Source organism: Balearica regulorum, chromosome 1, assembly GCF_011004875.1.
Source record: "Balearica regulorum gibbericeps isolate bBalReg1 chromosome 1, bBalReg1.pri, whole genome shotgun sequence".
Classification (NCBI taxonomy): domain Eukaryota; kingdom Metazoa; phylum Chordata; class Aves; order Gruiformes; family Gruidae; genus Balearica; species Balearica regulorum.
Genome location: NC_046184.1, coordinates 151,817,553 through 151,845,138, shown reverse-complemented (window position 1 = coordinate 151,845,138; position 27,586 = coordinate 151,817,553). Strand labels below are relative to the sequence as shown.

Genomic DNA, 27,586 nt, shown 5'->3' with positions numbered 1-27,586 from the left:
CTTGTAAGGTACCGTTATTTCTTGTTCTCTGTGGAATGAAATGCCCAGAGAAGAGGGATATGTGTCTTTTAATTCTGTGCATACATTTTGCATTGCTATTAATAATTCGTGAGTTAGAACTGTTCCTCCTAAGCAAGTCCTCTTACATCTTAGTGTCATGCTGAGAACAGGTCTTTCAGAAAGATAATTTTGGGATAATGATCTATACGGAGTGGTGTTTTAAAAATAGAACAAAAAGTAGTTCTGAGAATAAAACCTTAAAAGAATGAATTTTCCTTTCATTAAGCTAAAATATATAGATTAATACTGATAAAGGTCTTTTCTTCTTCTGTAATTTGAATTAAAATATTTTAGAAGACCATATTAGTTGCATTCATTCCCTCGAAAGAAGTTTCATTTTTAAACTGTTGTCTTTAATAAGTGTAGTAAGTAATAAACCCATGTGCCCAAACCAGTTTATTTCAGCATTTAGTTTCTTTTAGAAATAACACAATGTCTGTTCACTCAGCTGAAAAATATCATCTAGTAATTATTTTTTTCTAAAATCTTGGAGTCATTAATAACCAGATAGAATAGCTAGAATTTATCAGAAGACTTTGAAAACAGAACCTATATTAATAATTTTCCCCCTCAAAAGATTGTTGGAGCTAAATAATTTCCATAAAATTCAGAATTTGCTTTGTACATGTGATGGATTATTGCAGTAACTGAGAAAGAGTCATGGCTAATTGTCAGTGTAAACTTCATTAATACACTAAATATCCTAAACATTTAACAGGAGTTAAAGCTGCTACACAAAGCTTACATGGTGTCTTGCCAAAAGCCAAGTCAGAGGTGTATGACAGCACTGCTGTGTTCCTGCCTCGTTGCCAGAGGTTATCGACTTCAGCATTGGCGGATGGACTGTGGGTGGCTGTGGGTGGGATGGCCTCTCCTCCGCCTCTGCCCAAAGTCAGCCACCTCTTTCAGAATGAGCTAACCCTCAAAAGGTGTTTCTCTTCTCCGCTGACAGTAGAGGGAGCTTAGAAAACCAGTGTAGCGCTGATCCCAAACTTTTTGATACCTAAGGCTAGGGGAGTGAATTCGACACTATGTATTTAACTGCTGGACTCAAAGAAAATAAAAATTATGATGACAGCATTAATTACAATTAAAAATAAGGTCTAGTTCTCATAGAATTCAGTAGTAAAATATTAACTTCAGAGCTGGTAGGTGAGATCTGAATCTCCACTGATCTTAGGTAAGGGATTTTAAAACCCATGCAAAATTAGGCCCTACCTTGCAAACATCTACACATGTGAATAGAACTGTCCACTTGCATAGATTTACTTGCATCTAGAAGCACTTGCAGAGCAGGGCTTTAGGGCTAGATCCATAATATAAATTTGGGCTTCAGCTTAGTTCCCACTGGCTTCAAGAAGAGTTAGGTGCCTTCATTTCTCTGCATATGTGGTCTCTTCTCATGTGTTTTGGAAAAAGCTTTTTTCTAAAGACACCTTTATAGGAGTAGGCATTATCTTCACTTATGCATCCAAAGTAATTTAACATAAAATACTTCTTTGTGTACATGAGTTAGTATAATGTTCCACTTTGGAAGGTGCCTGCATTTATGATTCTATGATTCTATGATTTAGTAGATTACTGCTTCATCATCAGTTTGGGTTTAGGGCTGTCTTTGTGGAATGGGCTGCAAAAGCCAGAGTTGGAGCTTCTTCAACCTCACTTCCTTATAAATATTGTTTATACTTAAATATTTAATGTCACTTCTCTATGACTACTGCTTGTATTATTTCCATTTGCTATTTTTATAATCTTTCAACCAGGAGTCTACAGGGTCCAATTGTCCCAGTCACCATACTGACCTGGACTCCCAGAGTTCCCAACGCAAATAGCTTATTGTCTAAACAGACAAAAAAAGCAGCGCATATGACCCTAAAACAATCTCAGCAGTGCTGTGGCTTACATCATGATCTCTATGGTTCTGCTCCTTCTGATTTAATTGCTATTCTGTATTTGCTCATTTTTTCTTCACTCTGCTCTGTGCCCTCTGCATCAGCCGTAAATGGGGCTTTATGGATTGTTCCCATTGGGGTGAAAAATGGGACTTGGAACCAAGTGTCATTTTGGTGTAGTTATCTTAATTTACAAAGTTGCTGTCCCCTGAACCGTCCTTGCTCGCGTTTCCAGGTCTGTCTCCTATTCAGCTGTCAGCATGGATGCACTTGCACACTCTTTCTTTTTCAAAGTCTCTGCTTTTAGTCCTTGTGCCCCCCTTTCGCATAAATCTTCCCAAAGCACTCAAGAGCAAAACTCCTTTCCCTACTCTTGCTTTCTTGAGAGGGAGTGACAGATTCCCGTTGTGATACTGAGCGAGTAGAGTGCTTGCAGGAGATTTGCTTTCTGCTGTGAGCAGTTGTGCGTAACGGCAAGGAGTTCACGGGCATTGCTCAAGCCCTTGGCTGGGACGTGTAGTCCTTAAAAACTTAACTTCTGCTTGGAGGAGAGGCTCTGAACCAGATTCAGAGACCTCGTTCCAGAAAGGGGCTTAGATTCCTTAGCAGAAATGTCATGCCCCATCCATGGGGTGGGTTGGGTGGGAGCTAAGGGGGTGACCAGGGCTGTGTCTGCGCAGGGAGGAGTGTCAGCCCTCGTGAAGAGGGGAGCAAGGAGCGTGACAGTGAGGGGGGATTGAGACTGAGGTGACCGCAGGACAGCATGTGGCCAGGCAAGGCAAGGAGGGAGCTCCTGCTGTGGCTGCTTCCGAGTCTGTGGCCAGCTACGTCTCAGGTGTGTGGCACCAAGGAGACCCCCTTTTCTCCAAGCCCACGTGAGCCCAGTGGGAGTCCTGACTCCAGGAAGGTCTGAGGAAAGGCTGATCTCCCCTGTTGCCACTTTGCCTCCTATTAACCATGAATCCAAGGAGTTTCTACCTCACCAAACCTTCATGGGTTCATCATAAGGAGGGGGCTTTTCCTGCCAGCCTGGTAGTACAGTAAAGCCAGCTTACTCCTGTGTCGTTCCTTCCTCCTCTCTCTCCTGTGGCTGTCCCATGTTAAAAGTAACTGTACTGGTCCTTGTGGCATTTTAGCAAGGACTTTTTCTGGGATGTGTGATAGTGTTTAGTCATTAAAGTCAAACAAACCCAACCGTAAGGGTTTGAACTTGGGGCACTTGCCTGGCAGCAACACATCCATTTTTTGAGGAAAACTGTTTGTCCGCAGTTGCCTAAAGCTTTGCAGTTTTCCAAAATAATGATGTATGGGCTAAATGTAAGTATTCTTTTCTCCTACTTAGCTTAATTTTTGCTTTACAGTGTGTAAAACTATACGTGACTATGGTAACAATAGCCAGGTTATAGAAATGTGTGTCTATACAGGATTCCATTTACTACATGACAAGTTTTGAAATATCAAAGAGCTGCAGTTCTGGTCATTCCCCATTACAAGATTTATGTCCAGTGATAACTTCCACCCTTTCCCCTGACCCACCCCAATTAGCCCATCTGTATGATACATCAGCTCAGATATTACTGTAATGCTTTGGTATGTTGACCAAATAAGCTAACCTCACATGTTTCTGTTGGTTTTGTTCTTTGCCTTAGCTTGGCTTTGGATCTTTCCTAGGGATTGTTGGCATCCACCTGGTAGAGAACAGAAGACAAATGGTAAGCAACAACCCTTTTCATTGTCATTTTTTCATATCAGAATATCTTAAAAACATGAAAAACAGGGATTTCCAGTTGACTTAAAACTGCTACATCTGCCTCAAAATGTTAGTAATTTGTTTCACCTTTTCTGAGAAGTTTCAGAGAAGCACGAATTGGCCAGTGACTCCATCTGTAGAGGGCAAGGGATGGTTTCACTTCTGACAGAAGCAGCTTGCTTTTTTTAACTGAATTACTTTCCTGCTGGTTTAGTGAGTTAAATCGATCCAGGGCAGCATCAGAGGAGTGCCAGAGCTTGGTTAGGACCATGTAGCTGGGAGAAGGATGGGGAGAGAGACAAAATGCATGGGTTGTGCCAGTTTGGGCAGCAATGAGCCACACGATCAGCTCAACTGTAACAGGTGATCTCATCCTGCGTAGTAAGTTTAAGCCAGGCACACTTTCCTGAAACTATATGTGTTAAAAAGAAGAAAAAACCACAGAACTCTTCCTATCAAAATTCCCTGGCTAGGTCAGAGAGGATCTGATGACACTGTGTGGTTTTAGGTTTAGCTTGGCTTTGCAAACCCCTTGCTTTTATTTATGTGAGGAAGTCATGTAAAGTCCTTGGGACCATCTGAGTGAAGGTGTGTGGGACTGGATTTGTGGAAAGTCTTACACTTTCCTTGCTCTTGACAAAAATTTGCAGTGTCTTAGTTGAATAACAGCATGTCCAATGTGCACTTTACAGTGGACTGATTATAGCCAAGCATCATGAAATAGAATTTTCATAATGCAGAGCCTTCACTGGTACAAATCAAGAGTGATGTTAAGCTGAGAGGAGGAAACGATGGATTTACCTTGGTTTTTACTAACAAGTAGCTACTTTACTTACAAGTAGTCTGTTGTGGTTTCTTGTTTTTGGCTTTGTAAATGCAGTCTTGTTCTCACTATTTGTAGGCAAACTTCTTTCATAATATCACTTTTTTTTTTTTAATTGCCTTTAAGTTTCAGTGATGCATTTGCAAGTATTCCCCTGCTTTTAACTTTTTGTTTCTAGCTGGGTTTCCCAAGGGAATGAGATTTATAAAGCCATGATATTTGTCTATGTCTTTCTCAGTTTCCTATTCCATTTTTTTTTAACATGTTGGCCAATTTCAGGCAAATAATTGAGCAAGCAGGTGGAGATTTCAAAGGTATGCAGTTCCTTCAAGTTTCATGAAAATGCACAGGTGGTTAGAGGAGAGAATTATGAATTAGTTCCCCCATGGTGGTAAAGGCTGCCACGTCAGCTCACCCCTTATTAAACAGTAGAGAATCCAAACGGAACATGACCTGTGAGACACAAATCTGCAGCAGGCCAGGCCTGGTTAATTTTGCTGCTATCGAAACAGCTTATTTGGTTTTAAGAACTATTGCCCCTGGTTTCTACATCAGAGACCGGGATGAACAGCAGGTTCCCAAGTTGCAGACTCAATGGTGGGCAAATGATAATAGCTTTGTCTTCCACAGCATTCATGCTACTTTACTAACAGGCATAACATTTTAGGGTCATTTTATCTTTCAGTTTTCCTCTAATCTGCCTCTTAGTTTTCTATCCCTTCTGTCTTTAGCAGAAGGTAAAGTGGCTAAAAAGGACATAAGGTGGGTAAGCAGCAGTTAAACCCTGTAATACTCAACATGTGTATCATTTACACAAGGACTGTGGACAAATAAGCGTCCGGTATGTTTGGTATTAGTGCCTGCTTGCATTTCCCAGCATGGAGCAACGAAAACTGCTTTCTGCTAATAACACTTAGCGATGATCGGGCTGTTGAAAGGTTTGGTTTCTGGGGAACAGACCAAGAAAATAACTAGAAAGTTTAATTATGCTTCTTGCCTTGAGTACCATTCACATTGGGCTAAGCCTTTTAACATTGTCTTTGCTAAGGCTGAGGTGCTTGTTTTCAGACATTACAGAAATGAGTTTGAAAGGGTCTGTCATACTACGATTGAGGGTAGTAGTTATTCCCTGGGGTGTAACTTGAGTATATTTGATTGAAAGGGTTTAGGGCAGCAATCAAGGTTTAGGGCAACAATCAATAAGACTGTAAAGACTTATATAAGCACAGAAATGTAACAGAAATGTCATATTCCTGTAACTTAAAATTCTATACATTGCAGCAGGACAAAAGGGGATGGTGAGGAAAAGAAATTGTTTACTCAGTTGCTTCTATTTTAACTGGAATTCCTTTGAGCAGTTAATGCAGTATAATTCGAGTTTAACCCAGTGTAGCTCTGACAATTGACTAGCCCTTGTAATGACTCAATACTTCATTTTTGTTTTTTAAATTGAAAAGGAATGTAGATTCAATTACACTAGGAAAAAAAATTGATTTTAAATTGACCTTTTATCCATAAATCTGTTTCTTTTTTTGACTTGATATTCTGCTTCCTTGAGACCTACCCTCTGTAAATCTCGATTTATTAATGGTTGATGAAATGCTAAGTGCAATATGAAATATGTAATGATTAGCAGAACCAATACAACAAAACCTCAGGACTTAATAAATGCAAGCACGGGGTTGGAGAAAGAATGAAAGCACAGTTAGGCAGAATGGACAATGGTTTGTTCTTAAAACACAACATTAATAATGTTATACCCCCTTGACCTCGTTCTTGGCATCCCAGGGCCCGCAGTGGGAGTTCAATGTGCTGACCAAGGTATAACCCTTAATTCAAAGGAACTGCTGTTTGCAGAAGCAGGCTCTGCCTCATTGACTAGCATGATTTTACTTTGCTCTTAGCCTTCGTGCTTGGCTCTGCTGTGCAAAACTTGGCACCAGCAGAACTAAATTTCCCTTTGACTGAAGATTTGCACTGATTTGAGATGTTTCTAACAACTGGCAAACGGCAGAAATTGAATAATAATGTGTTGCCGTCCTTTTTTGCCTCTCCTGCCCCCTGCAAAGCAGATCATGGATTGAAGAACAGAGTGTAACTGTACATTGTTTTATTCCAGAGGCACACTTAGTCCAGGTGGATGGGTGGAAAATAGGGTACTGCTCAAATCAAATGGATTTGATTGTAAGACATGAAGCGTCCTTGCTTGTTTGCTTGCTTGCCGTCTCCTCACACTACAGTACAAAGTATTTCCAATTAGAAAACAAGATGCTGAAATTCCATACAGAGGTGGGGAAGGCTGGAGGCGTAGCGGGTTCATGGCAGCACAGCTGAGCTGAGAGCAGTAAGTAGTGCTGAGGGAGTGCTGTAAAAGGCTTCTCCTCAGATAAATGTGGAGGTGGCATGAGCTAGCACCCAGAAACGAAGCACTCCCTAAATGTGCAATGTCGATAAGACACCATACGTGTAGTTTTAGCTAACCCGATGGATAAACCAAGCACTGGCTCACAGTTTCTACTCACACGTCTTTCCAATGCCAGTCTCATCAAGCCGTACTGTTCAGAAGGCTGAAAACGAGCATGCTGAAACTGCGGTGCCTGCAAGAGTGATTGGGAGCTGCGATCGGTAGATACGAGGGCACTGTAAGAGCTGTCAGGGTTTTGCACATTTGCAGTGTCACAATGTCACCTGCCAGAGCTTTCGGTAGGGTCATGGGAGTCACCCTGACAGCAGTGCGGCCGTGGCAGGGAGCAGCACAGGCAGGTGGGGGTGGGAGGAGGTACAGGAGCGTAAAGGACAGAGAGATGATGGGGACGGGGAGGGATCAGAGAGCGGGAGTGACCCCTCCAGAGGTGTGAGTTAGCACAAACCTCGGTACTCCTTAGGATGAAGACAGTTGTCTGCAGCAGGTCTGAGACCTGAATTCATCCATTGCTGACTCTTGCTTGTTTTTTCTTCATGCTAACGCACAGTTAATTTTCTCGCTGACATGTCTAGGACATACTCAGATATAAATCTAATGCTCAGCTGGCTCAACCTGGTCCTTGACTTGTTCAGAGAGATGGTTGTAGTGATTTTAGCTGAGGAGGCATTGCTTCTGACAAAAGCAGAATTTGAAAACATGAGGGAGGTTAGAACATGGAGCTCTGCACACAGACAGAAAAGGCAAAGCCATTTCTTGAGGCTTCTCAAGGGATGCTAAGTTTAGGTGCCTTAATATGCTTGCTTCCCGATCTATGTCAACAATAATTAGATTTCAAATTAAGTGCTGAAAAGCTCCTATAGCAGAAGTTGGAGAAACAAAGCAATAATTTTCTCCTCTGTTTTCAGTTGGTAGACTTCCCTGACAATGCATGTGTTCCTACCTTGTGCTGAGATGTATGTAAGGCAGCATTTCAATGTTATCTCCGATTATTTTCTTGCCACTAGACTTTGCATCTATTTCAGAAGAAAAGCTTTTTAAAAGGCATTACATCTGTGAGACAGTTATCAGAAGAGCCAAACCTCTTTTGCTTTTCAAAACCGATATATCTTGTAAATAGATTATGTCCATCAAAAATGCCCACTGGACACTTTGTGTAAAGGTGGTGGTTGTTAATATGTACACCAAAAAAAAGATACTGATATGGATACCTACTCTGTTCAAACATATTGTGCTTCATCTGCTTTTTCATGTAAATCAAATATCCTGGAAGAAACTGGCTTTAGTGCAGATTTTGGTCAAAAATGCAAAATACTGGTAGATTGCATAACACATATTAAGCTAATTAAAGCATCTTGTTTACAGAAAGAAAGAAAACATTAAAATTCTGTAGATCTCCTGAGACCATCTTTGATGTTCCTGCACAAATAAATGGAAGAAGTGTTTATTGTAGTGCAGGGGAAATGCACATAATGTAGAGACAATCTTTGTCGTTACCAAGGTATTATTTCTCCCTTGAATTCAAGCTTCAGAGAAAGTCAATAGCACTTTTTTTTTTCAGTGATTGTTTTTTTTGTGTGCTCACATTTCACATAGGTCAGGGAAAAACAATTAACGCTGATGTAAAAATGATAATAATGGAACAAATTAGCAATCATCCTTGTCTTGTTTAGTACCTGTAAAATGATTAAAACTGAAAAGACCTACTACTATCTTTTCAGTCATAAATGTGTGCTAGATTTTGTGTTGTGAGCTAACTGCATACTTCCGAAACAGACAAGTAGATTTATAAAAAGATAACCAGTACAGGTTGACACTAACAGTTGTAAAAGCTCGAGCATGGCTCTTCTTTAGGTAGCTGCATTCCTTTCAAAGTATAGCAGCATCTTATTTGCTGGTAAAATCAAGCAGCTTATTCTTTCAGAACATCTTCCTGCTCTCTTATGCCTGGCTCTTAGACCCCTGTAATGCAGTACCCTTTGGAGGCATCTCGTTCCCTCTTTAGGTTCTGGAAGGAGCCTTGAGGGGTGATTTAGATTAGACTCTGGAGTTTTAGATAGCCAGTGTGGTTGGAAGAATCCCATGTGAAGTCACAATTATATTTCTCTTCTATAATATTAAGGAGATTACAAAATACATCATACTATAACTCTGCCCAGTTTTGAGCTCAGAGCAGAGCAGCCTATGTATAGACTGTCCAGTCTCCTTTTACGCTACAAACATGGTGCAGTCCTGGGTATTAACTGCCTTCTATTTGGCAGGAATCAGCTTTGTGACCCCTTTTTAATCTTTTTTGTGAAGGATTTTGAATGTGGTCTATCCATGGTAGGTCTGGGAAATCTGTGTTATTCCTTGTAATGCAGCAAAAAGTCATGGGCAGAAGCAAGACAAATAACTGAAGATGTTCTGAAGGCTCAGTTATTTCAGCTGAAGTGGAGGAGGACAGGTGTATGTCTGTGGGTATGAAAGCACTGTCCAGAGTGAAGCCAAGTGAAATTAAAAGAGGAAAATTTAATGGGCAATAAAAATGTAAATAGTTGAAAACTTGTTTATAACTTATTTTAGTTAGTATAATATTATGAGGGAAATTTTGCTGTTAATAGTATGATGTATTCCAGGAATGAAGGGCCAAGTAAAATATCTGGGATGTTTTTAATGAAGTTCTTTGACCTTGTGGATTTAAAGTGATGATTTCCAATTTGCAATAAATATAATTATCCACTGACACAGAGAGGTCTTCCTTTCTCGTCTTCCCTTCTTTCCTCCTTCCTCTTGCCGACTCCTTCTTCCTTGCCCCAGCCAAAAATAGTTTCCACTGGATTAGTGAGTTAAAAGGTTCATAGCCAAATGAGCATCAGACATAGCAAAAGTAACTGGTGGGACTGTGTGGCTGAGAGTAGAGAGGAGTCTGTGGGAGGAGAGAAAAGGACTTGTCCCTTTTGCTGGGAATAAAGTGTTATATCGACTCACTATGCCGTGAAACCATCATCTAACTGCTGTCAGCGAGTTAAATGCCTGAAGTTAAATAGTATAAATTTCCCCATAGTGTCTTGAGAGCTTTGAAGTTCAGGGACTCAAAGACAAAAATAGGTGCTCTCACTGTGTGAATTACCAAAGGAAGTGTGGGGGATGTTTCAGCTCTTCTCCACCTAGTTCTTATGGATGAGTGTTTCATGTCACATATCCACAGGTATATGCTTTCAGATTTTACCAGTGAAGATTCATCAGCTAGTCATGCAAATATTTATTTATATGTAAATATTATAATAAATAAATGTACTAGATATTATAACCATATAATATATAACATGTAATAAATGTTCATATATATATATATGTATTTACAGCTGATGTGCTGGCAAATACCTGGCATAATGACAAAAAAGTCTGTGCCACTATGCTGCTGACACTATGTCTTTATCATGCAAAGTGCTTTTTGTACTCTTTATAGATGTGTCAGGATGGTTTAGCTAGTAAAGCTGTACTGGGAAGTACAGCCAGGTCTGTAGTAATCTTTCTGTTCTATCACCAGGGCTGTGTCTGTCTGATGTACCTAGAGAGACGCACCCAAGTACATCCGGCTGCAGCCTAGCCCAGTAGTTCTTTCCTTCTTATACAACCCTATGCTTGTCTGTTGGTTGTAGCAGTCCCAGCTCTTACCCACCCCAGGTTCCCTAGCTTGTGACCCAACACAGCATTAGCTCAGTCTCAGATAAGAAACGACTATGTTTTCGCTGTTATCGTTGGTAGAAAGAAATGGAAAAATTATTACAAAGGGAAAAATTTAGGAAAGAGAGACTTTGGCTTCTATTTGGAGAGCTTTCTTGGCAACCAGAATCGTTTCAGTTTGCTTCTGGAAGCTTAAATTCTCTAAAAACAGAAGGGAGATACATACATACATACATACATACATATATATCAGCACAGCTAATTTTCGACACGCCAGTGTATCGAAGGCTGGCACTGTTCTTTTGAGTCAGAGACTCAAGCCACCAATTCAGTTTAAATCCTCCCATCTTATTAAGTTGAAGTCTTTCGGGATGCGGTTCCTTTAAGATCTGTGCTTGGAAACAGCACACAGAATTAAGTGCATAACAGGACACTTTTTAACTGCCAATTTGTTTTCTTGTGCTGTTTATGTAATGAAAGCATTAGTGTCACACAGCTGAAAACAAAAGCAAACTTTATGACCCATGAAATGTATTTGTGGAACAATAAAGAAATCGATTACTCTCCCTAGCAAGCAGGAGCAGGGGATGAAAGGTATTGGTAAGGAATCTGGGATAAGTGCTCATGTGTGCACGGTGGAGAAGGTGGGGTGTGCCCTATCAAAAGTACAGGTGGTTTCTGATCCTCTTTTTGAAGAATGAGATCAGATTAAATGGATGAGTATCCCTGTTGGCCAGGTACAATCTTCCACACTCTGCAGGTAGAATTTCACTACATGAAAGCTTGTAATTTAATTGTAATGCATTTGTGATAGTGTGTATTTCTTGAGAAACAAATGCAGTCACTAACGTGAAAGAGGATTTGTAAAGATGCTAACAGACTTTGATGTAAAAAAAGTTCCTGCTGCTAAAACAGTGTCACCTGTAGTAGTCTTGATCTATGTCAATTCCACCATTTTTACCAGGAAGCATAAACTTCTATGACGCATGATCTGCTACTTATTTCTGGTTTATGGTTCTCATGCTGCTCTGAACAGCTACCTCTGTTTAAGTGATGAAACGAGCTTGTTCCATTTTAATCAATAAAAGAACATCGATGAAAGGAAGGATGTGATGGATTCCTCTAATGTTAGCACTGCTGATCAGTGAATCTAAATTTATGTTTCCCTTTTGTCCCCTTTCCTTTTAATGCTGCATTTAGTTTTTGCTTCTTAACTTGTATTTGCTATCCTTAAATCTGTAATCATTTTTAACCATTCTTAGATAAGTGCTTTTGTTGATGTTTGCAAGAGGGAATTCTTACCAGTTTGAAGTGCTTACTGGACTAAGGCTTGCTTAGGCTGGTTCCAAAACCATTAGCATTTCTCCAGCTATGAAATCCAGATGATATATTTTTTTTTCTTCTCTGTATAACATCACTCTATCTTCATCAAATCCCAGGCATCCTTCTCTCCCTAAACATTACTCCCTTCACTCCCTTGCGAGTCCCAGGTTGTATCAGGAGTGCCTGAAGGAAAGTACTGAAGTGAACAGAAAGCAAGTGTCAGAGCAGCCACCATCAAGGGGGTGAAAGAAGTATTGACAAGATGTTGGCTTTAGCAGCACAGATACTTCCTCATCTAGCCTCCCTCTGTAGCCAGTGGACAAAAAAGATACCATCAGAAGGTAATTCATCCCATTCTACAGTAGGTGTAGAAAGTATCTGGAAGTGTCTGGCTCTCCGCTGACTGCAGAGGAGCACAGATAACCACCTGAGACAAATACTTATATTTTAAGTAGCTGGAGTTATGTATGATGAAATCTACCCCTTAGGAGAATTTTATTAGCAGCTTCACCATGTAGAAAACACCACTCTTGGTACCACCCAGCAGCATGGATAAGAAGTATCGCTTCACTTTGGATGGAGCACTGCAACGTTCGCCTTTCAGAAATACAGACTGAGGCTGCACACCCTGCACTTGTACTGAGCAGAGCCTAGCTGGTTCCCGAATACAGGCCCATCTGCTTTGTGAAGGCATGCTGTTCCCAGTTTTGGTATCCCCCAGTCTATACTTATACCTAAACCAGCTAAAACATGGGTGGAGCAGAGCATAGGTATTGCACCTGCTCAGACTAGGAAGGGTCAGCCATTAGGGTGGTTGTATCAGCTCAGACTAGGGAGAAAATACAGCAATGCTGTTTGAACGAGCTGAGCGAAGCTGAGGTGTGATGCTGCTAGAAGGAAATCAGTAACTGTGTGGTAATGGTTACTGGGATATAAACAGGGGTCCTCAGATGCTGAGGGGGCTTAAAAGAGCACCGATGATAAAACTAACTCTGCCCTAAGAAATAAAAAAAAAGGTGGGATGGACTTTTTTAGGTTGCCTTCCATTTCTTGTCTTGGAAAATGTGAACCAAATACAGTTCAGTCTTTCTTCCCACATTGTTTTAGTAATATCTGCTGGACTCCAGTAGCCAGAACTCTCCCAGACTCCCAAGGGACCTGATAGTGCATCATCAGTGGCGACAATTTTAACTGAGTCAAGACAAGCATTTACTCATCAGTGCATGAATTATCTTGACTTTAATATGTGTTCATTTACACATATATCAAATTCATTCTCTGATTGCAAAGTAACAGTGACTCCAGTTTTGAAGTCTAAGTGCACAGAAACTGCTTGATATAGGTTATTTCATTCAGTAGGTTGGTCATTATAGTAAAGATTTGCTCATAAACCAATTTGAAATAATTTCCTGGCTGGTTTAGGTCTGGTTTTGTAGCTAATATTAGATTATGAGAGAAGAAAGAATATATTAATCAGATAACCCTTCTCAATAACTTTGTTTCATGTTTCATAATGGCTATTGATTTAAATCCTGCCATTCATGGCTTGAAGATAAAAATACAGGAAAATTCATCTTTATTTCATATAGCATCTTTCACAGAAACTGTATCTTTAAATGCTTTAGCAGGTTAGAAGAAAAGCAAGAGAAATTACAGAAAGAGTAGTGCAAAGTGGATCGGTATAAATTAAGGATTAATGCTCAAGAGAGCATTTCTAGAGGGTGAAATCAGCTGAGAGATTGAGACTAGGGAACTATCAGAGTTAACATATAAGGCTTTTATTTAGACAGTACAATGTTAAGGCACAATGTTTCCATACCACTTTCCTAGATGACTGGAGTTGCAAAAGAGTTAAGCTGCTGTACTCAGTCCCTGTGAGAAGGGCACAGCCGCTGCTAGCTGCCAGCGAGAGGGGAAGGAGGATGGGAGAGATGCTCTGTGCGTGGATGGCTGGGGAAGCCTTGTGAGGAGCTTAACAACAAGGGTACACTAAGGAACAGTTTTGAACCACGGGCTTTCATGTCCTAAAGAGAAATGGCAAGCAAAGATGGCTGCTTGGGAGTGGCTGACGGATATAGGGTGATATCATTATGTCTCTATTGGACAAGGCAGTAGGTGAAGAGGCCATAAAGGAGAGTTTCACAATTTTGAAATAAAAATGAGAATTTAAGACTAACAGAGGCATGGAGACTGTAATGATCATGCCAGTGGATGCAGAAGTAATAATAGATGGATGCTTCTGGAACAGGATGCTGGATTGTGAAAACTATTAAGAAAGCCAAAAGTGATGGAGGAGGAAGTTGAGATGTGTTTTCCTGTGCTTCTCCTCAAGAAAATACTTGTTTTGAAAAGACGTAGAGAAATGAGACTGAACCAAAGCCAGTTAAACATTTAGTTAGTCAAAACTTGCAGGGAAATTTGCTGGGAAGAAATCATTGAGCATGTACAGAGCTACCCATTGTAGAATATCTGCAGCAGAGAATCCAGTGCTAATACTAGAAACAGAGAAAAAAACAGAGAGTACCCATACTGCCCATTGATTCAGGTAAGTGTATTTATTTGCAAATGTGTGCAGACAATTATGCGATATTATGCATTTAGGGAGAATGCTATACGGACACCTGTTAATCTGCAGAGCTCCCTCAAGCCTCAGGTACTGAGAGGAACATGCAGCCTGCTGGTCACCATCTCAACCTTCCCGCCAAGCTGCTGCCTCTCCCCTGCCCACAAGAGCTTGGGTGCTGGGTATTGTGTGGTGTTGGGTTGCTCAGCTGTGCCCGGTGAGAGATGCCCCAGAGCTTGGAGGGACAACGGCCCGTGTGGCAGCCAGCACATGCTATATCATTATTTACATTCCTCCATGGCAGCTTGGCTGTGAGCCACCTCCTGCCATGGGACCCAGCACGCCTATCCCACACCCCTGGGCATGTGTCGGTGTGATCAGATGCTCATTTCCCCCGTCCCTATAACTGTCGGAGCAAATGGAGCAGATAAAGTTCCCAATAACTCAAGAAGTCTGTTTACCTGATCGGTAAAGAAACAGCCCCTGTCCCAAAGATCTCCGTGTGTGGCTGGAGAGGCTGGAGGAAGCAGACTCAGATGCCTGTGCTCCCCTTCTTGTCATCCTCAGCTGTGCTGCTTGAGCCCTCTTGGGCTGAGGGAGAGCTGTTAAGTTGCCCTGTTGCGCGTTTCCTGACCATGGGCACTTCTGTGGTCCCTTACCCTTGTGAGTAGCCTAATTGTTGAATTATCTGCAAAAGCTGAGCATCAACACCACTGGAAGAGAAAAAGAGAAAGCAATATGCATTAACTATGCCTACATATGATACAAATTAACTGCTAGTATCTAAGGCATAACAAAAGATACTGCAAGTTCTGCCTTTCACCGTTCTGCCCTTCAGGATGTGGGGCAAGAAAAAAAGAGAAATTTTCTGAATGAAAATGCTGCCTTTATTTTGAAAGTGGATTTTGATCTTGTTCTTTCTCCTTGCCATAATAATTGGTACCTCCCATGTGGTTTCTGTATTCTTTCCCAACATTTGTGTATCTAACTAATTCTGCCTTTTTATGCGTGTGAGGTTGCTTAAATTTCTCAGGGGACATCTCCCCTGCCTGTGTTACACCAACTGGCCTTTTCATGTTGCTATTTTTCTTAATTATCCCTGACACGATACTGAAAAATGGGAAACTTATTCACAGGCAGTAAAACAAAAGTCAGGAGAGTAGAAAAAAAAAAGCAGGAGAGAGGGCTGGACAGCAGGGAACCAAACTAAGGATGGCAGAGCAAGACACCATTTCAGATGGCAGCAAGCAGTCACATAGGCTCAGCTCTGTGCCCTGAGGTGCTATTAGCAACAGCGAGAGGGAAGAAAATCTGAATCAAACATCTGTGTTGTTGCTGATAATGTTGAACAGCGTATGGTTGGACTTGCTGAACTCAACAGTGATGCTACTGTGGAAAGGCTGTAGGTTTCTAACTTAGTCACTTGATCTAAACACAAGACTTGATCTAAACACCTAAAAATATCATGCGTGCAGTGTCTCTGAAGGCCTTCCTGGTAATGTAGATATCTGCTGTGGGCATGGGCTACGTTATTAGGTGTATTACATTCAGAAGCAAGTTATGTTTTATGGATGGGATCCCAGCCCCAGTCCTTGTCTTCATGAGCTGTACCAAAAATGGTGCTCTTAAAACTGAGAGGCATTTAGTGTTTACCTTTTCTTCCCTTCTTCATCTGGGAGCCAGTTTAGGAAACGTTTCTTCAGGCATAGGTTGGGCAGTCATGAAAGTCTTTCATCATTACAAATTCATGTCATTGTAACTAGTGCTATGCCTGGAATTGGCATTAATGAATAATGAGCATGACATAATCCTATCTCTTGTGGTGTGACAACTCTCCAGCAGAGCCTCAAGTACAGCAGTGCTATTAGTGAAGGACCAACCTTTGGAAAGAATAGGTTGGCAGGCCATAAATTGTGAAGCACATTACCGAGTGTAGTGAGAAACCTCCTAATTAGCCCAGTTGTGAAAACCGATGTAAATTAAGCTTGCCTGAGCTTAATTTTCATCGCAACAGCAAAACTTCTGTCCCAAGGGCAGGGGAAAAAATTGGCCATTGTGGCAGGGGAAGGGGCCGCACAGGAGAGGTCTTTCCAAATTAGAGAAAATGAACTCACAATTAAAGGTACTTTTCTACGGTCCCACCTCACAAGACAGGCAGCATTTAGTTGAGAGTAACATTGGAAATGCTGCTGCAGTGAGTTTAATTGTCTTAGTTTTGCGGGCTATTAATCTACAGCCCTGCTGAGGTGCCATGGTAGCAGATGCAGCTCCTGGTTGAGATTGCACCAGGTGCGGGAAGTCATTCTCTGGTTTGGATTTGTGACATAGTTTTTGTAAACTTTGGCTCTTACCTCTTCATCCTCAGCATACTGAAAAAGTGCAGTGGATTCATTTAAGCCTATATTACATTTAGAGCTTGGAGACGTAAAGAAATCAAACCAGTAAAAAAGCTCACAGAATTAAACTGTATTTTGGGGAATGTAATGTCAGGGGCAGTCTACAACAAACTGCCCCTTGCATTTCTTTTCCAAATACATTTGCTTGAACCTGTGTGGGCATAAAAATGGTTTTACAAACCTGTGGCATAACATTTACACAGCCTTTTGCAAAGCCTTCACTTTCCAGAGCAAAAGGTATTGGATGACAGTGTTTGTCAATTTACATTGATGAGGGTAATTGTGATTCTTCCTCTGCCTGGAAAAAAATTCCAGAGAGACTTGATGATCAGCACAATGCTTGGAGACACTGGAGGCTGTGCAATGCAAAAATACCCATTTAGCATCAACAAAGTGAGTCTGATAAATATAATGTAACTTATATCTGATACAGAGATAATTTTGAAAACAAAAATCCATGCATTTTCCAAAGTCACAGATCTACTTAGTCAAAATCAAGAGAATGAGGCATCTCACACAGCATCGAGTGCTGGAAGTGACTGTCACTATCTGAGCAGTTGTGCTTTTTGACTGAAGGCAGGCAAGGGCTAAATTAGAGCCATGAGGAAACCAGGTATGTGCGAGAACGGAGACCTGGAGCCTAGCGAGCCTCACCGAGGGCTTTCACAGGGATGGTGAAAACAGCCAGCGAGGTACCAGCCTGTAGCAAGCGGGTGCTTATGCTGAGGAGCGATGTGATTTCCAGTGTGTCTGCTGGGAACGCTGGCTGCAGGTCTCTCCGTGTCACCCGGTGGGGACACAGTGCCAGCAGCGTGTGATTCAGCGCACAGAGTGCCTGGGGACCTGCGGTGTGGTGGTTACGTGAAAGCGTGGCTGCAGCCAGGGTGGCTGCATCAAACTCCCCATTGGGGTCTGGTCTGTGGCCAACTCTGTACTCCAAAACCAACTCTGAACTCCAAAACCACACCTGGGAATCATTGTGGGAGACTGTCAGTTGCCAAGTACCCATGCCAGGTGCATTTCTGACAGCTGAACAGCGTCCGTGACCAGCTTCCGTGGCCACAGGGTATCCCCTGGCTCTGTTGTCTTCACTAGGCTCGCTTGCACGGGAGGGTGACACAGTGCAGCCAGAGGTGCTGTGTGCCTGCTGAAGGACAAGAGATTGTCTAAGATGGGTGAATTCTGCATTAAAATGCATGCCTCTTCTAAAGGAAGGAAGGCAGCATGCAAGAATTTAGCAGTCCAGCCTTTCACTAGTTTTGCATTTTTGAGAGTTTTCATATTTCTGTGACATGACTGAAGATAACGGCTCTGCAGTTAATACTATGTGCAAAACTCCTTCATTGTAAGCATTATTTTGTTCTCCCTTTTGCTAAAACACCTCTGTAAAACAACTGGCTTTTGGTTTTGATTGTTAGGCCCACACAGTACAGTTTGCAAAGTTTAATAACTGGCTTCATGGTTGCATTATAAATAACCAAATTCATGTTCTAATGATAGCAGCTGTAGAGAAGCCTGGCTGCAGAGCAATGGAACAGCAAGAGCAAAACTGGTGTGATTTTTTTTTTTTTTTTTTTTAAGAATCACAGAATGGTACTTTGTCTCACCAGGGCAGAGCAGAGGGGGAGGATAACCTCCCTCGACCTGCTGGCCATGTTCTTCTGAATGCACCCCAGGATACCACTGGCCTTCTTGGCCACGAGGGCACACTGCTGGCTCATGGAGAGCTTGTTGTCCACCAGGACTCCCAGGTCCTTCTCTGCAGTGCTGCTTCCCAGCAGGTCAACCCCTAACCTGTACTGGTGCTTGGGGTTAGTCCTCCCTAGGTGCAGGACCCTACACTTGCCCTTCTTGAATTTCATTTGGTTCCTCTTTGCCCAACTGTCTAGCCTGCCCAGATCTCGCTGAATGGCAGCGCAGCCTTCTGCTGTGTCAGCCACTCCTCCTAGTTTTGTATCATCAGCAAACTTGCTGGGGTTACGCTGTGTCCCCTTGTCCAGGTCATTGATGAATATGTTGAACAAGACCGGACCCAGCCCTGACCCCTGGGGCACCCTGCCAGCTACCGGCCTCCAAGTGGACTCTGCGTGGCTTATCACAACCCTCTGGGCCCTGCCATGCAGCCAGTTCTCAGCCCACCTCACTGTCCACCCATCCAACCCACACTTCCTAAGCTTGCCTGTGAGGATGTTATGGGAGACGGTGTCAGAAGCCTTGCTGAAGTCAAGGGAGACAACATGCACTGCTCTCTCTTCATCCACCCAGCTGGTCAGTTTCTTGAATAACCATTAAAATATGTTTTAATAAATAATTAATACTTTTCCTGACAAAACATACTGCTATTAAAAATGGAGATAAGGTGATGGATCTTTTTTTTTTTTTTTAAATGTACTATTTCTTTCACCTGTCAACAAAAATTCTCTATGTTTAAATGAACTGCACTGCTTTTCTTTCTTGACAGTGCTCACAGCTCCAGCAATCACCTACCACTCAGGAAAATTAGCTTTTGAATTTATATCAGCTCTTCATTTGGCTGTCTTGGCTGCAGTTTTTAGAAGTAATTAATTTTGTACTTTGTTGATGTGTTTCTCACATTCTCAATAAGCAATGGGAAGTTTGAGAGAGAATATAAGTCTGTAATTTTATTGTAAAGATTTCTTTGTGTTGTTCTTGTATTATTACTTCTTTTATCATTCTAATACATATAAAAGTCAATTTAAGTCATAAGAACCCCTAAGTGTCACATTCTGCCTCTTCAGCATTGTAATAAATATTACTTCAGTCAAGAAATGGTCCATTTCAAAGGGACCACTCACTGAAGTAGTTGCTAGTAGGCATGGATAAGAACAGCAGACTCTGGCTGATGAGCTTTGACTTGCACGCAACTCCTTGAATAGGTAGATACCAACATGACTGAGGAGTGCAAAGCCAACTCCATAGCTCCTGTCTATCCTACAATTTACTGTGCACCTTTACATGTGGTCTCTTACAGCTATATGGTGAACTGAAAGGCCAGCATACTTATTAGGTGATTTAAGCTATCTCCATGAGTAGAAAACCTTGGTTTGGGGATCATAGATCATCAATAAGTTGCTCATGTGTGAAATGAAAAGCCACCTTGAGGTCAGCTCCCGGTAAATTCATCCTGAGCTCAGGCAATTTGGAAACACCCGGCTAAACCTGCTAATTATTTGATTGAGTGCTATGACTTGAAAAACAAGATAGAGGTATCAGACAATAATGACTTAATCTGTACTTTTAAACACTGCTGCTTTTTCAAATAAAGAGATCAGGGTCTGTAGCAAATGCAGCTGGCACAGAGCAGCACAGCCCACGGGTCTGCAGTGATACTAGCTCTCTACAAGAAGCCCGCAGCCTTCTTGATCCGGTGAGTTGCACGCCAAGATCTTTAGACAACCAGATTCCCAGGACATGACCCGCCATATTGGAGAGCTGAGGGACTGCGGAGGTTGAAGGGCGATGCAGCCAACAGGGCTTCCCAAGATCAGCAGTGCCATCAGCCTCGGCCACTTCGGCGTGCCCCTTCCCTCCCCACGCTGAGGGTTCCGATTACACAGCAACCCCTGCGGCAGTGCTGGCTCACCTCTGATTACATGATCTAAGAGCCATGACCTAATGAGAGATTAAAAGAGTGGATCAGAAAGCATGTGAAAGCTGTAATTCTTCTGCCTTTAAGTTGTACTTTTTGCTGATTCCCTGAGAGCTCTTATTTCCAAATGTTTGACATCAATTTGATCTGTGTGTCCAATGCTATGGGCTTATAAGGCTGTAATTTCTTACCTGCCCAATATGCATTTTTTGGAGGAAGTTACCAATGTGGTGTCCCCTGTTGGCAGTATTGACATCGTACTGTTCTTAGCCTAACGTAAGCTAAAGAGTCCATTTTTCAAGTGGGTTTGTGATGCCTTACAAATTTTGCACATGTGAAATCAGTATTTAGGTAATGCAGGTATGATTTTTGTATAGGCAGAAGGGATATATGAACTGTATGGATGCAATACCTGAGCATTTCTGAAATACATATTGTGAAGGAGCAATTAATAACAAAGAGGCAAATAACAAGGAGGTTCCAAATTCTTAAGTGAAAACCTGGTTCGTGTGCTCTATGAGTTAAGGACTCTGTTCTGTCAGTTTTTAAGGGAACTTTTTTAATCTGTTGCAGTTATTAACTATAACTTAATGCTGTTGTAAACTAAAAGTAAGCTATCATACAGGATGTTTGCAAGGGTTCCTCTTGTGACTTTGCATCAGAAATGCCGTAGACATGAGACATGTACTTTAAATGATATTAAAAACATAGCAAGAGAGTGCATGTTAGGTTCATCTTATATCCTGCAGGTACGCACTCATCCAAACTCCAGGTGCAGAATCCTCAAAGTCACAAAACCCTCTCATCTGGGTGAGGAAGGAGTGACAGCATCTCTCTCTCATCTGATGGGTGTTGAGGCTGATTAGCCCAAGGGGAGCACCTTGCTATGCTTACACAGGGTTCCTCTTTCAGGACTCATTTCATTTCACCTGGCTCACGGCACTGCATGCTTCAGACATGCCCTCAAAACCAGCCAGTGCCATCTCAAAAGTCTGTGCTAACAGCACACTGACTGGTATCTGATGGAGACACATACCAGTGCTCGGCCTTTCTGAGTCCTATTGCTCTCTTCAGAGTGAACTGGGCAGTAAACTTGCCATATCTGGGGTTGTGCTAGCTGCAGCCGTAGTCATCCTCAGAGATAAAGTGAGCACAGGTAGCAGAGGGCTCAGCATGCCCAACCTGCACAGCCTTTTCCCCCGAGCCCTCCGTACCACCACCACTTGTGCTAGAGCAGCGCTCTAGTGTTACACCATCCGCAGTCCCGTTGATAAAGAATTAATAATGCTGAATGAATTAAGCAGCTTGGGAGGTAAAATGAGGTCTGAAGCTATGGCTGGTAGGCTATCAAAGACAGCGTGCTGTCTGCGCTGCAGCTGGGATGTGTCCTGAGCTCTGCTGTGCTCTGCTGTGCCCACGCTGAGACTGAGGGGCAGGCTGGGAGCCCCAGCGAGGGCAGGGGCCAAGGTGGCGCACCCCAGCCCTTCCAGAGGTACCAGTCCTACGAGTCTCTGATTTTATTGTAGTATAAGGTATCATAAGCTATTTGGCATGATAAAGGTTTTCTGAGAGTTCACGGGCTAGTTAGCAACTTACTATGTCTTTATCTGTATGTGTGAACTACTACCAATGTAGTAAGGCTCTAGAGGTTGATGTGAGCCAACAAGAACATGGCTTTTTGCCATACTTCCTATGGACACCACTGCTGTTTTATTTAATAAGTTGATTTGGAAGAAATCACCATTGAATTTAATAAGTCTTACGGCTGACCTAATTTTCTCTAGAAAGATTGAAGCTTTTCTAGTAGACTTGATGGTATGTCAACTCGGCATCAAGAATTTCTGCTTTTTTTCTGCTGCGTGACTGGCATCCTGCCACACTGATCTGAAGTGAATTACAGCAAGGGGAAACATCGTTTAAGAATACTAGAAAAAATAGTGTAATTGTTTTACTTAATTATATTGAAAACATTACTCATCTGTTTTTCTCTTCTCAGTTAGTAGCCTCCATCGTGTTCATCAGCTTTGGCGTGGTAGCAGCGTTCTGTTGTGCAATAGTTGATGGAGTGTTTGCAGCACGACACATAGTAAGTACAGTGATTTTCTGTCATCTTTCATTTTTGATTACTTATGTCATTTCTAGCAGGAAAGCATTTTCTTTTGGTTTATGTCTAGCAGCATATTAGGGTTTTTTATAGTTCTCCTTGTTGAATACATGCAAAAAATTGACAGGAAAGCCCATCATACCAATACCCACAGATGGTGCCAACTGCTTATTCATTTCTCAGGGAGTTCCAAACACAGAGGTGATGTAAAATGTTGTAATGGCAGGTGTGCTAAAATGCATACCTGCTTAGGAAAGGAAAGACACTTCAGCCACCACCAGCATTTGTTTCCTTTTGAACAAAGGCTTTGTGGGGACGATAAGGATTTGGCATGCACCAGACGGTGATAAGTACCAGAAGTCCCCATGGAATCTTTAGAGGAAAGTGGACTGCAACAGCACAAAGTGGACATTTTGTTGGAGCAAAGACAACAGAGGAAATGGCAGGCTTTGGTTAGAGGTAGTGTGAATGGGGAACATACTGAGTATCAAACAACCCAAAATGCACCAACTGCCTGCCATGAAAGAGTGGGTGGGTAGGTCATTTAACCAGAGTGACTAGTATTTCCAGTGTGTCTTCAAAACCCAGTCCTCCTTCTTCCCCCAAACCTATTGCCATTTCTGCTTCAAAAGGACATTCATAGAGATTCACAGTACTGCAGTTGCAGTGGTGTTCCTGGTAGTTCGTTACTGTCTATGAGTGCCTAGGAGTCTTTCTCATGACCTTCTTGTGCAAGAACTAGACAAACTTAGAACAAAGTTTTTTTTGTTTTGGCTCACAGAGTTCAAATTAAAATATTAGACAAAAATGATCAACAGGAGAACAAGACAGACTGGGTTGTGGGGTGATTTGAATATGCCAGCTTACGTGTTAGATATGTGGTTTTTGCTGTTCTATCTTTTGTGATAGAGTACTTAAAAATCAATCTAAACCCAACCTTTTAATTGAGCTTTGATTTCCAAAAGCATCAGGAAGTATTTAGTTATATGTTTGAACAGACACTAGAACTCAGATGTAGTGTGCTATATAATACAGCAAGTATGATGGTATATGATGCTCTCACTACTATGAAATGTCATGGGCCTGTTCATCTTTCTGCTTATGTTCATTGAGGGGCAACAAAACACCAGTGGCTTCAGTAGAACTCCACTTAATTTTCTGTTAGCAAATGCATCAGAATAATTAGGCTTTGGATCACTTGGAGCATAAAGCTGTAAACTGATTTCTTTTCTACTGTTACTGAAGAGGACTTTAAACCAAACGTGGGCTTCAGAACCTCACATGCATTGCACAAGGAAGGACACATCTATTGGTATAAACAACTGAGTTGTGCAATGTGAGCACTTTGGATTGTAATTGTGTTTTGTGCTATACAGGCCCTGCATGATGCTGAAATGGCCTGCTTTTACTTGGATTCGCCCTGCTGTTGCTCTGGAAGACACCTGGCATAACTTTGTCTCTGATTAGCGTAAGCCCAGGGAGCCTTGCTATGGAAGCTGCTTAAAAGAGGAGGGCAGCAGATTCCTATTTAGGTTTCCTGCTCCTGAAAATTCGGTGGTTGTGCCCCAGAAAACCCTTGCCACTTACTCAGATATTGGGCCTGTCTCCTAATTTCCCAGGAACCAGACTTACTTTTGTGCTGCTTTGATGTGATCATGAGGAAGTGTTTGGATGGCACTCGTCCTGTCTTACACCGCATGACCGCAAAGCAACCGTGCAACCACAGCCCCCCACTGCCGAGGTTAGACACGGTGTCGTCTTCTCTGAGGCGAGTTACTGCGTCAGAGGACAGTGTGTGTGCTCAATCTCAAACACAGAGACAGGCGTCACCCCTGTCATCTTTCTAGGTGTTTCCGTTGTCAGTTTGCACTCTTCTGGTTTTAAGTTCCTTTCACATTACTTAGCTGTTCTAGAAATGACACTGCTTCCTATCTAAATCAAACAACAATATCATATTAGAATATTATTATGCCCTTATATCTGAAGAAACAGCATCTCATACATAATACCTAGAGTTTGTATTTGTCGCCTCTTTATTGTAGCATAAATAGCTGCGTGGCATTGCTTGCTGTCATGGCATGCACTTGATGTGCTGTTACGGACAAAAAGTGATTCAGTTCATTGCAGTGCTCTCTGGGGAGAAAACGAGCCAGCGAGTTGTAGGAGAGCACCAAGGCACAAAGTCATTGCACTCACCCAAAAAGAAAGCATCTGACAATCTTGGGAGCAGTTCTGTATCTGGTTAGGTCAGTGACTGGGTATGACGGCATCATCTGTGCAGAGCTGGAGGCTGGAAGGGGCTGGTTACCATCCAGCCATCCCTCAGAGCGCTGAAGATGTACAACCCAATGACATGAACCTGCTTCAGTCACGGCATGACATGCTTCATGGAAAATTGTTTCCAGCTGTTTACATTTGGGACAAATTTAGTTTATCGCATCTGTCTCTTATGGCCTCTTGTATGTATCACAGAACAAAGAAATACTTAGTAGTACCACTTGTTGGAAAACTAATTTTCGTGTCAGCATGATCACACTCACTTTGTCTCATTCTCCTCCTCTGTCTTATAAGGAGCTTAATAGGATCAGGTGAAATAGAGGTGTACATACCTCACCTAATTTCTCTAACACACTTGAGGAAAACTGTAGGGGTGGTAGTGTAAGTACACTCCCAATTTGATTTACAGGAAGGGTGGGGCCCTATCAAACAAAGGTGTGTCATGCAGACTACAGTGTCATTGCCACTGTGCTAGGTCCCCTTTGCATCACAGCTAATTTCCTTCAGGGAGAGCAGTAGCACCACTCAAGCCCATTCCCCACAGGTCAGTACCAGCCATTTTCGGAACTGTGCTGTGTTGTTGCTACTTTGGCCCCTGCCTTTGGGGAATAACTGCTGGAAAATCGGACTAAACAGCCCACCATTCAGGGAAGGGACAAACTCCTGGCATGTCAGAGCAGGTGCCCAAGTCTACACTAAAGCCATAAAATTTTCCTAAGGAGGAGTTGGGCAGCATTCACTTTTCTGTCTCCAGTGTCAGGGTGCTGATACCAAGGCTCCAGGTCCCTTTTCTCCTGGAGAGAGAAGTACTAGCTGAAGCCAAATACAATATCCTTCCCATCAATTTGGATTGTGAAATGTCTCCTGTTTTTCATTTTATTTTTAACTTTGTTTGAGTTGTGAAGGATGTGAAGAGGACAAATCACATTATTATAGATTTTTCTTAGTGTATGCCTGCTGTGGAACGGAGACTATTACTGTTGCACTTTTTCTCCTGCTCTTGTAAAACTGTGGATAGAATAATAAAATACTTTATCTGTTTTATTTTTCTTCTCAAGAAGGCATAAAATTGACAAAAATTATTCCAGGAAAGGGATGTGTTTCGGCAAAGAGATATCTAAATTATTTAAGACTCATTTTAAAACACTATGCTTAATAGATAGCTCTGGAGCACAGCACTTATAAAATTAAGAACACTGAAGAAAAAGTAGCTTGATTTACAATAGCAGTAGCTGATTTAAAAAATAATGCAGATGTAATTTACTGTGTAAAGTTAATTTTGCCATTGGTCCCTTCAGCTGCACTTTTCACCTTCAAAAAAAAACCCAAGCCAGAATTAAATTAAACAAATCAAAGCTGGAATTAATGTGCAGCAATGTTATTTCAGAAAAATACAGTGATCGCAGGAATCCATTATCTGCATTCGTGTTTGCTTGAGACATTTTGTTATTTAGCAGATGAGAACAGTCCAGTTGTGCAACAGCTAATGAGATCATTCAACAGCCTCCTCTCACTACCCAGGGAGACCACCTGTCCCACCTCACATACACATTCTCTGCAGTACCTGCTACCCTCCTGTCCATGACTGCAAGCCTTGACCATTGCCACATGATCCTTAGCTTTGCACTTATCCCCCAGGCAGAACCTAAAATAGCCAGCAACAAGAAATCCATTTATGAGGTGAGGAAATTGCCTACAAGATCTTCCTGAGGAGGTCAGGAAGATGACAAGTAGCAAAAGCATGGGCAGATTTTAACCTGCGGAGACAAATGCTTTATATTATCTTTTTACATACTTGGCTGGGAGTCACAGAACATCGGTACTGACACATGGCCAGTTGTATTTTCCTGAAGTAGGGGATAAAAAGAGACTTGGACATGCCTGAAAGCTCTAGGAGAAACCAAGGGCTCAGGCAGGGGAAGTCCTCTCTGCTTGACTATAAGACCTGCTTTTTGATCTTGTTGAGTGGAATTCACAGGCCATATCCAGACAGATTTGTTAGAGGAGATGCACTAAAAAGAAGAAGCAGGGCTGAAGAGCTTGGAATAATACCACTGAGAACACCAGAAGATAGAGCAGTGAAATTGCAACTTGGGACTGTTGCCATTATCCTTTCTCTACGCACCTCTTTGACTTTGTCTTCTCTATAACAATTCTTCAGGTAGTTCAATACAGCAATAAATATACCCCTAAGCCTTCCTTTTTTCTCATTGAACCAGCCCAGTTCCTTCAACCTGTTCTGGTACACCCTGTCCTTCAGTCTTCTGATCATTTAGTGGCCCTCCACTGGTCATAATGTAATTTGTCAAGGCCTTTCTTACATTGGAGAGGGATTAAAATTGGACACCATACTGAGATGTGGCCTCATGAGCATTTGGCAAAAAGAAGTAATCACTTCTGCAAGCCTACTGGTGATGGGTGGCTAATGCAGCCCAGTGCACAGTTGGCCAACACTTTTGCAAATGAACCCTGCTAACATATGTTCAACTTGTCCACAAACACATCTGTGTTGGTTTTTTTTTTTTTTTTCTTTGCCAAGCTGCTACCTAGTCAGCTTGAACTGTTGCTTTGGGTTTTTCCAGCTCAGATGCAAGATTTTACATTGATGCTGTACAAAAACTAACAGAAGACAGTCAAAGAATTTAGATTCAGGTTCAACTATTTTTAAAGATGTACTAGATTTCTCTTCTAAATTTC

At 42.0% G+C, this 27,586-nt stretch overlaps 1 protein-coding gene and 1 long non-coding RNA gene across 2 annotated transcripts in view; one reads left to right on the top strand and one right to left on the bottom strand.

The window, feature by feature from the left end:
• LOC142599389 (uncharacterized) overlaps positions 1–27,586 on the bottom strand; it is a 171,568-nt gene that overhangs the window by 33,681 nt on the left and 110,301 nt on the right. The window lies entirely within an intron of this gene.
• Positions 1–27,586, top strand: part of TMEM255B (transmembrane protein 255B) — a 75,128-nt gene that overhangs the window by 7,728 nt on the left and 39,814 nt on the right. Inside the window, exons 3-4 of the mRNA XM_075739143.1 lie at positions 3,602–3,664; positions 22,505–22,594. Coding sequence (XP_075595258.1) covers positions 3,602–3,664; positions 22,505–22,594 — 153 coding nt within the window. The remainder of the gene's footprint in view (positions 1–3,601; positions 3,665–22,504; positions 22,595–27,586) is intronic.